Source organism: Monoraphidium neglectum (genome assembly GCF_000611645.1).
Source record: "Monoraphidium neglectum strain SAG 48.87 unplaced genomic scaffold scaffold00156, whole genome shotgun sequence".
Classification (NCBI taxonomy): domain Eukaryota; kingdom Viridiplantae; phylum Chlorophyta; class Chlorophyceae; order Sphaeropleales; family Selenastraceae; genus Monoraphidium; species Monoraphidium neglectum.
Genome location: NW_014013472.1, coordinates 1 through 9,698, shown reverse-complemented (window position 1 = coordinate 9,698; position 9,698 = coordinate 1). Strand labels below are relative to the sequence as shown.

Sequence of the window (9,698 nt, the reverse complement as noted above, 5' to 3'; positions counted from 1 at the left end):
CCGCGGCGGCGGCGGCGGCTGTTGCGGGGGAGCTGGACAGGCGGGAGGCGCGGGCGGACCGAGACTATGCGCTGATGAGCGCGGGCGTGAGGGAGCTGGGGATGAAGGTGGACGGGCTGGCGGGGCAGGTCATGTCAGTTGCTGACGTGGCGACGCGCGTCGACATGCTGCACCTGGAGATGCAGCAGCTGCGGCGCCTGCTGCAGGCAGTGGCCGACGGGCAGCAGGCGGCGGCTGCGGCCGCGCAGCATCAGGCCGCGCTTGCGGCGCGGCGCGCCGGGGATGGCAGCGGCGGCGGGGCGGCGGCGCATGGCGGCGGCGGGCCGGGCAGCGGGCGCGGGAGTGGGGCTGGGCAGGCGCAGCACTCTTGGTCGTCGCAGCCGGGCTCGCCATTGGCCGTGCTCCTGGGCGGCTCCCGATTACCCGGCGACGGGGCCGGGGCCGGGGCCAGTAGCGGCGGCGGAGGCGCCGGCGTCGGCGGGGCGGGCGCCGAGGGGCCGCACTCGCCGCCGCGCTCGCGCCGCGTGACTCCGGAAAGCGATGATCGGCGCCGCGCGAGCGCGAGCGGCGGCGGGTGGAGGGCCGGGGCGGCGGCGGGGCTGGTGGGCGAGGGGCATGGCCTCGGCGGCCATGACGACGGGCTGGGGAATGCTGTGGGGTGGGTGATGCAGCCACCTGGTTGACAGGGGCCGCGACAGCGCTGCGCCTGGGCCCGTGCTATGCAGTGCGGGCGCATGCGCCGAGCCGGCTGTCGGGCGCGGCAGCGTATAGGTGGGCGAGGGCTAGTGCTGCTGGGAACGGCATTGATCACACGAACCCTTTGAAATCTTGTCCCATCAAGGACCATTGAACGAGCCGGGGGCGGGGCGGAAGCCCGAGCTGTGCTGCTTGCCAGGACGGCCAGGCCGGACCGTCACGCCTTGATGCTGTTGCCAAAGCCACACCCCGACCGATCCGCCTGCCTACTTGCGGCCCATGGCCCTCAAACGCCGGGCAGCGCCCCTGCGCGCCCGCGTCTGCGCCTGGCCTGCGAGCGGCGGCGCACGGTGTGCGGCACGAAAACCGCCCGAGGATTTCGGATTCTAAACCTTGACGAGCCGCAAACCCTTCAACTTCTCCAAGCCCTCCGCGAGATCTCCCTCGAGCAGCCACATCCATTTTTTGGCAGGCAGTAGGCCGCTGCGGCTTTGGCAGACGGCTGCACGCATGTCATACGATTTCAGGCTTCAAAGCCAAGCATGCCCCGCGATGATTGAGCCCGAAGCGCAGCATTTGTATCACTCGCCAAAGCATGTGCTGGGCTCTGAAGCAAGAGCACGGGCGCCGACTGCAGGGCTGAGCGTGCGTGCGCACGAGCGACTGCGCACAACCTCGGGCGTGCGCTCTTCGCTTTGGCGCACCGCCACCATGCAGCTGCCCTCCTGTGCGGGAGTTCGCTCTCCTTGCCGTGTCGCTCCAGGGTACTGCTCCTGCGCTCGAATGGCGGCGCCCGCCTCGTACACTTCTAACGTCTTTCTTGATCAAGGTCGCGCAGGACGATGTTGGACTAGTGTTTTTAAATGCGCCCACGCTGTTTGGTGCTGCCACGAAGCTAAGAGTAGAGTTGGGCTGGGGTGTGGCTCGCGAGCGCGTTACCGGTTTGTCATCAACCTGCAGACCTCTGCAGGGGTGCGTGCTACAGGGTGTCAGGCGCTGGAGAGCCCACAGAGGGGGAACCAGGCATGCCACCCCCCGTGCCACTGCCCCAGCATTTCGTGAGCGCAAACAATTGGCAAGTTGATTTTGACGGGGCCGCTCCCACATTGGGGGCAGTCGTAACCTCCGCTCGGCGCGGGACGCATTGTATAATGTGACTCACATGCCACTCAGGTACAGAGACGAAATAAAGAAAGTGGAGGAACCAATAAGTGGGCCGGAGCCGCTGCCAAAAACGCCAGAGACCAGCAGCAAGCGGTCAGGGTGTGGGTGTGGGGAGGTTGAAAAAGGAAAACTTTTGGATCTTCCAAAGTGCAGCTGCGCACCCTACATACGTAGACAGGCCTGAGAGCCGGCGGCCGCCGACGAGGGCCATGAAAAACGCGGCAGCCGCCGCTAAAAGCTTGCTGTGCGCGGCAGGCTGCGCAGTGGTCAAAAGAGGGGGCGCGCTGGCGCAGCACGTGAGCTGTCGGAAGAAATTCGGGGGTGCATACACGCCAGTGTCTTAATTCGGGCAGAACAGCCCAAGAGAGACGGGGGGCCGTCAAGCGCCGGGCGGCGCAGCTGCGCTGCTGTCGGCGGGCGTAACCGTGCCTGCGGCTGCGACGGCAGCGGCGCCGCCTTTGAGCTAGGTGCTCCTCGGAGCCGCTGCCGACGCAGGCCCAGCTGCTGGTGTGGACGCGCTCATTTGTTGGCCTCACCGCTGCTGCTGTTGCTGCGAGCCGTCCACTTGCATCGGCTGCTGCCCATAGCCGAGGTGCTGCTGATTGTTCGTGTGCTGATGTGGGGGCGCCGACGCGCTCGCTTCGTGCCGCCGATGCTGCTGCTGCTGATCGGCCAGCTGTCGCTCATCCGGCTGCTCCCCGAGTAGCTGCTGCCCCGCCTGCGCCGCCGGCCCCGCCGCGGCCGGCACCGGGCCCGCGGCGCCGCCGAGCAGCTGCTGGCCGGCTTCCAAGGGGTGGTAGCCCAGCCGCTTGGAAGCTTCCTCAAACCAGTGGTCGGCCTCTGACTGGCATGGGGAGCAGCCATACCCGACGCTCAGCATGTGCCCTAGCAGCGCCATCTGATTGGGCTCCCCGTCCTGTGCGGCAACAAGAGTCTCCTGAAACCACCGCGCCTCGCACTCCTGTATCGCCTGCTTGAGCGGCCGGCCCCTGAGGAGTGGGTTGCGGGTGGTGGTGTTCATGGAGCGCGCAGAGAAAGCACGGCGCTTCAGGGCAGCAGGGGGTGGCGGCGAGGTGCTGCGTGGATGCACGGCTAATTGATCAGCTGGTAGCTCCTGGAGATACCGGAGACAATGGTTGGCTTCCAGAGAAGGCGCGCCAATGCAACCGGGGCATGCAGAAGGGCACGGCGCACGCAGTGGGAGTGCGAGTGGCGAGGTGCTGCTGCAAGGTCGCCGACGACGCCATCCCAATGGCGCGCTGCAGCACGCACACAGCTAACGTGATGCCCACGCGCCCCACCTTTGTCGGGCAGGCCGCTCTGCATCCATCACAGGCCGCGCCACGGGGCAGCTGAGGCAGCGGCGGGCTCGTCTGTCACTAATGTCGCCCTTGAGCAAGTCCTAAGGCCACAGAAGCTACACGTAGAATGCCGAAGCGCTGAGTTGGTCGTCGAGCGAGCAGCTCCTGCGATTATGCCGATGGTGGCCACCAAGTGTGAAAGCACAAAGCAATACGCCATCAATTGCACAACTCATGCACACCCTAGCAATGGGCATATGCGGGCGTGCCGACCTTGCCATGCATGGTGCCCAGGCGACAGTGCCTCAAGTGACTGCACCAGCTGCGCCTGAGCTGCATGCCGCGTGGCACCTGCGCTGCACAGCCTGGATTCGGCCCTGTCGCAGCATCAGTCTCAATGAGAGTGGGGTACAGCCGGCAGCCAAAGGGCAGTATGCGGAGACGGGTTTGCTTTTAGCTGGTCAACCACGGAGGTCCGTCAGGGGGCTGCCACGTGACCAAGCTTTTGGATCTACAGCAATGTAACGACGGCTGTAGCATACGACAAGCAGCCACAGGTCAGCAAAGTCCAGTTGTCATGGTGGCGGTCAAAGCACCGGTCAAACAGTGTCGTCGCTTTTGTGCCTTGGGCAATCGCGTCCTGCAAAACGCAAAAGGAACGTAGATCGACGCTCCCCAGACCTCCCATGTGCAAATCTCCCCCTAGGAACCTCCACATTACAACCCTGGAGCATGCGATCGCTGATGAAATTTTGACGTGAAAGGCGTATCGATCCCCTGCGTCCCACCCTCCCTCCCTTGCCATAGCATCATACGCAGAGCTCACATGTTGGGGGTTCGTCTCCACAATGAGGTCAGCAGGCGCGTTGGCCAGTACAGTATGCCACTTGACAGCCAGACTGTCAACGAGCAGTACGCAATGCAAAGTGTGATGGTGCCCCGATTTGCCTGCCCTCCAGGGCTGGGGTTGAGCGTGCGCATACGGTATCACAAGCATGGACACATCTTATGTGCATACTCGGCAGAGCATCTCTACAAATACAGGACTTCACCGTAGCTTTTCATACCGTTTATGCTGCTGGTGATCTCTTGGTTTGAAGGAGAGCCGTGTGTACAGTGTCACGAAGATTTTGTTGGATATTACTGATCTTAATCATCGCGATTGAGCCTACAGGGCGGGGCATTGCCGCAGCACGTCGCCCCTCAGCCAGCCCTAGCTGACGCCTGTTGCCGCTTTGGGCCACCAGCGCCCTGCGCCAAGCCATGTCCAGCAGCTTTCTGCTGCTCTGTGTGGGGGACAGCCACACGGAAGCCATACTTGGGGCAGACTGGGTTGGGAGCCTGGCGGCGGCGACGCGCGGCAAGCTCAGAGTGGTTCGGGCAGGCAGAGGTGGGTGCGACACGAGCTTTCACGAGCACAGACGCGCCTGTGCACGCGGCATGTGCAGATTCTGGCGAGGAGTGGTCTGTGGATTGCACTGCACCCTAAACCCTTCACGGCAATCACATGGGGCGCATGTACACACTGCGCCTGCTCGCCGCGCTTTGGTTCCTCATCACACTGACAGTCCGCCAATTCGCTCACCCTGTGCACGGGCAATCGCTGCAAATCCCTTCCCCTACCCTCACCCCGAGCCCACACTCAACCACTGCACTGCTTTTGTGCACGGCAGCGGGCGAGTGGGCGGTGCTCATCCGCCGGCGTCTAGACCAGCTGCTTGCTGCGCACCCCGACGTTGCGGGCGTCACCATACTGGCGGGCACTAACGACGTCATCGCCACCCTGGGTGGGCGGTTGAGCGGGATTGAAAATCTTATGAAGTTTCCGTTCGGGGTCCACTCTCACGCAGATGAGTTGGGGTCGAGGGCTTGGAAAGCAAGCGTGGGCCACCTGCAGCTGTGGTGTGTAAGCCACGGGTCTGAATGCGTCTCTGGGCCTTGCGTTTTAGTCATGTTGGCGAGCTGGCGGGGTCGAGGGGTGGGGCCAGAAGATACCCGCCTGCCGTTCACAAAAGCCAGCAGCCAGCAGAGGAATGCCGGGGCAAGCTTGCGTCGCACCATGGCCACGAGAGGCACGCCCGTCGCGGCGGGCCACAGGTGGCGCCAGGAAGGGCGCTGTCGCGCCGGGTGCCGTGTCGGGTGAACGAGGCTGAGCCCCTGCGTCCCTCAATCACCGCGACAGCCCCAGGGCGCCGACTTGCCCCACGCCCCCCAAACCCTGGCTGAAACCTGTGCTGCCCAATCCCCCCTCCCTATCGGCCGCCAGACGCCTCGCGCCTCGGCTTCTACCGCCGCTGCTTCCCGGCCCTCAAGGGCGCAGAGGCCTCCCTGAGCGCCCACACGGCCGAGGTCGAAGCCATGCTGCGCGCGCTGCGCGAGCGGGCGCCCCGTTGCCGCGCGGCAGTCATCACGCTGCCGCCGATTGGGGAGGATCTTGGAGACGCGGCCAACGTTAAGGTGTGGGGGTGAAGGGCTGCGTACGTATGGGGCCCTGCCGCTCTGGCCCAGGCGCTCGTCTGCGTATGAGTACAACCACCACGAGCGGTCGTAGGCATGTGCCGTGCTGACGCGGTGCCGAAACCGAGGGAACAGGCTCCAGGATTTCAGCAGAAGTTCTCGCCGCTGAGAAGCAAAGGACACATGCGTTGTGTTGCTTGTTGTCCTGGCTGTACAGCCATATCTGGAGGCTGCAATTCTGACTGCCGCACGCCCCATGACAACGCGCCTGGCGCCTCCGCCCAATGCTGTTTATACACACCAGCTCCTCCTTGCAGCCCTGCACATGTTGCTCCCCTTCCTATCCAAACTGTACGACTCCACAGGTGCAGCAGTACAACACCACCCTGCGGCAGCTGGTGGGGCGCTACGCCGACTCAGCGCGCCTCGTCGACTTCCACGCCGCCTGCGTGGAGCACTTAGCCGCGCGCGCAACGCCGGCGCCGCCGCCGGCGGGGCTGCCGTCGATGAGTCTATGGGGCATGGTGTGGATCCAGGTGGCTGCGGTGGTCAGGCGGTACGTTTTTCGGTCTTCATGGAACGCGGTGTCGCGGGTCAACGGCCTGCGCCTGCTGACGGACCACGTGCACCTGAACGACACGGCGGCGGCGCTGCTGGTGCGGTCACTGCAGCCCTTCGTGGATGAGCTGATTGCCGGCAGCTGAGAGAGGGAATGTTGAGCAAGCAGGGGGTATCTAGCAAACTGGTGTGTGCGCAACGTATAACCCTCATGTGTGCAACGCTGTGCCAACATTGAAGGCATGCCGCCATGCACAACTGTACTGTTTTCACGCAACGTTATTCGATGTGTCGCTGGTTCAAAAATGGTGTGTGCTGCCCTGCGCTTTGGCAAGTGATGACTGCCTTCATGCTGACCGTGCCGGTGATTTGGCGGTGGCAGATGCCTTCAATCGTTGCCTGCTTCAAGAAACCCTCTGCAACAACGCAGGCTGGTGCTCACTTTCTGTTGTCACTGCAGAAAAAGGTCTATTTGCCTGCCGCAATTCAACAACAAATGGTGTAGGAGGTTTGCCTGAACAGCACCGGCGCAAGGTGTGCACTCTCGGCCCTGCAGTCGTGCAGGATGTTGCCAATCGTGGCATCACATACAGTTGCCAAACGTTACGAGCAGCTGCAAGCAGTTCTCTCGAGACCAGCATTCCATCTGCACCCGTCCCAACAGCAGCTCACCGCGTGCAACATCACCCAGCTCAACCAGTGGGGGCGAGGGGGCAGGGGTGTGGGCGGGGCCACTGTTGAGCTAGGTGGCCTTGCACGTGCAATTCGCCGCGGCGCCCAGGGTCGGCTGCAGTGACATCTGACCCTGGGCTTCTGCGGGCCATGGCGCAGACAACAGTCCGTCGAGGCTGCCGCCCGCTGTGGGCCTCCTCACCGCTCAGGCGCAGGGGCCGCAGCTTCTTGCTCGCGCCGCTTGCATCGCTGCTGCCAGGGTTCGTAGCGGCGCGCCGATCAGCTGGCCAGGTGATCCATTAATCAGGTGTGAAGCGGCGTGCGGCTGCGCTGCAGAACAGGCCAGTGCTGCAGTTAGTGCCTAGCCAGAGGCCAAAAGGGCTGTGCAGAATGTCTGATGGCCAATCAAATTGTTATCAAGGTTGAGCAGCGTCTGATCGCCTCTTTACACAACACCTCGTACCGGTACTGTTCTACAGTTGTTTCTGATAAGGCTATAATTTTGCGCATGTAGATCGCGTGTGTGAGTAGCTGCAGTGTACGCCATACTTATCAGGTTTTGACAACTGTCTGCTGTCGTGTGATCACGGGGTCCACCGGACATACCATTGCCTCGTTGTTCGTGCTATCCCACCAGCAGAGAATGCGCTATACCTAAGCCATGAACACCTGCTTGCCCGCGAGACTTCCTGGTGCGCGCCCGCTGGGCACGAGCAACTGCAATTGGGTCCGGCGCCGTGCGCACCCCATCTGTTCCGCCAAGCGGCGTGCCGCTAAGAAAGCCGACGGCAGCGACACGACCAACGACGGTGCCGCTACCGGCACTAGTGACGGCGCTGCGTCTGCGGACGCCTCGCCGAAGCGCCGCGCGCCGCCCCGCGCGCCGGGAGCCAAGAAGCAGGTACCCCCCGGGCAGCAGACGTTTGCGGCGCAGCTGTCAGAGGCGCTGGGGCCTGGCATCACCGCCGCCGACGCCGCCGCGGCCGTCCGCACGTGCAGCGTCACCCGCCTTGACCAGTGGCCGGCGCAGGTGCTCGCGGCCAACGCGGCGAGCCTGTGGGAGCTCACGGAATGCAGCTCGCGCACGGAGCGCGCGCGCGCCGTGCGCACGGCGCCAGAGCTGCTGACACTGCCCAAGGGCGCGCAGCGGGAAATGATAATGGAGCTGGGGCGTTTCTTCAACACTGCTAATGAGGAGCCTTTCTGGCAGCTGCGCGCCGGCAGCGAGGCGTTCCGCCGCTACCCGCGCGCTGCGCTCGTGCACCCGTCGGCGCTGCAGGCGCGCTGCGAGGAGGCCGTGCGCGCGCTGGCGCGCGGCCTCGCCGCCCGTGGCGCCGGCGGGCGGGCCTCATCAGAGAGGACCATCAAGCACATGCTGCAGCAGCACCCGGCGCTGCTTGAGCTTCCGGAGGGTGTCCTGAAGCAGAGGGTGGAGGCGCTGCAGAAGCTGGACATGCCCGTGGTGTGGATGCAGCGCATGCTGCTGACGGCGCCCCAGCTGCTGCTGATCGAGCCCCGGACGCTCATCGCCAAGGTGGGTACTCAGATAGACAGCACACGGGCCTGTACTCTTGCTGCTTTAATACATTTCAAAATGGGCTTTGCGCCAGTGTTCATAATCCAAGGAGTGAGTGTGGTAACGAGTCAATGGGTAGCTAGCAGCAACCATTGGCTGCCAACTCAGGTTTACTGTGCTTGCAGCTTCCTGGACGGCTGGAAAGCAGCGCTGCAGTGCTGCAGCGCTTGCGTGTCTTGAGGCACAGCACGCATGCAGGCGCGCCGGCCGGCGCTTCTGCGTGCCGCAGCCGAGCCCTCGCTTGCTCCTCGCACTACACGCGCTGCCCTCCTCGAGTGTACACACCTTTGAATGACAAATTCCCAGTCCACAAAGTCATGACTCACCCTGCATTCTTCAAACCTGCGTGTACAGATTGCGCTGCTGCAAGTGGGGCTCGGCGGAGACTTCCTCATGAACCTGCCAGACCCCACGATCGGCCGCCTCGCCGGCTACAGCGCCACGCGCCTCGCGCGCTACCCGTTCCTGAAACGCGCCAAAAAGCTGCCCGGCGAGGGAGCGCGGGCGTCCTCTGGCGGGTCGGACGGGGCCCCGGCGGTGCCTGCCTGGTCGGACGCGCGGTTCGGCAAGGACCATCCAGGGTTTGCTGAATGGCTGGCCTCAAACCGGGAGCAGCTTGAGCGCGAGTACGCGCCACTCACCTTCCCGCCGCCAGCCGGCAGCCGGCGCGGGCGGAGCGACAGCACAAACGGGCTTGGGGTTGATCTGGAGGATGCGACGGGGGATGGCTCAGCGGGGGAGGGCTCGGCGGGGGAGGGTGCAACCAGCAGCTGGCCAGCTGCCGCACGGGGCAGGGAGGAAGGTGGCAGCGGTGATGACGGCGAGTCTGAGGCGAGTGAGGGTGAGGGCGAGGGCTCGGTGGACGTGGCCAACGATGAGCTGCCTCAAATCGGCTCGGCCATGTGGGTGTGAGCTGCCAGCAAGGGGTTCCTGCTGCATGAATGAGATTTTGCCGTGACACGCAGCCCTGATGATGAGGCAGTCCACTTGCGAGTCAGCATTCCTGGTTGATGTTGTTGAGTCAATCATACCACAGCCGCACACCTCTGTGTCACTGCTGCCGTAAGCCATTATTGGCCCACGCAGTCGTCGCTGTTCGTGGCCTCGCCACGAGAGTTGCGCAGCAAGTGTACACAACATGCCCGTGCATCACGCTGCACCCTTACGTGAGACTGCACACCACAAAGCTTTGCACCCGGACTGAGCGTACATGACACCAAATTGCTCTTGCACTGAGTGAACAGCATGCGGATCTGCAGCTGAGTAGTGTGTTG

At 63.9% G+C, this 9,698-nt stretch overlaps 4 protein-coding genes across 4 annotated transcripts; 3 read left to right on the top strand and 1 right to left on the bottom strand.

The window, feature by feature from the left end:
- Window positions 1–74: 74 nt before the first annotated feature.
- MNEG_1542 (hypothetical protein) lies at window positions 75–683 on the top strand (the record flags this gene model as incomplete). Its single annotated transcript, XM_014049975.1, has 1 exon — window positions 75–683. One exon carries the CDS (start codon window positions 75–77, stop codon window positions 681–683), a length of 609 nt encoding a protein of 202 aa, XP_013905429.1.
- Window positions 684–2,392: 1,709 nt separating this feature from the next.
- MNEG_1541 (hypothetical protein) lies at window positions 2,393–2,881 on the bottom strand (the record flags this gene model as incomplete). Its single annotated transcript, XM_014049974.1, has 1 exon — window positions 2,393–2,881. One exon carries the CDS (start codon window positions 2,879–2,881, stop codon window positions 2,393–2,395), a length of 489 nt encoding a protein of 162 aa, XP_013905428.1.
- A 2,638-nt stretch (window positions 2,882–5,519) lies between these two features.
- Window positions 5,520–6,322, top strand: MNEG_1540 (hypothetical protein; the record flags this gene model as incomplete). Its single annotated transcript, XM_014049973.1, has 2 exons — window positions 5,520–5,618; window positions 5,984–6,322. The coding sequence occupies 2 exons, from the start codon at window positions 5,520–5,522 to the stop codon at window positions 6,320–6,322; spliced, it is 438 nt and encodes a 145-aa protein (XP_013905427.1).
- A 1,187-nt stretch (window positions 6,323–7,509) lies between these two features.
- Window positions 7,510–9,336, top strand: MNEG_1539 (hypothetical protein; the record flags this gene model as incomplete). Its single annotated transcript, XM_014049972.1, has 2 exons — window positions 7,510–8,382; window positions 8,779–9,336. 2 exons carry the CDS (start codon window positions 7,510–7,512, stop codon window positions 9,334–9,336), a joined length of 1,431 nt encoding a protein of 476 aa, XP_013905426.1.
- Between the last annotated feature and the right edge of the window lie 362 nt (window positions 9,337–9,698).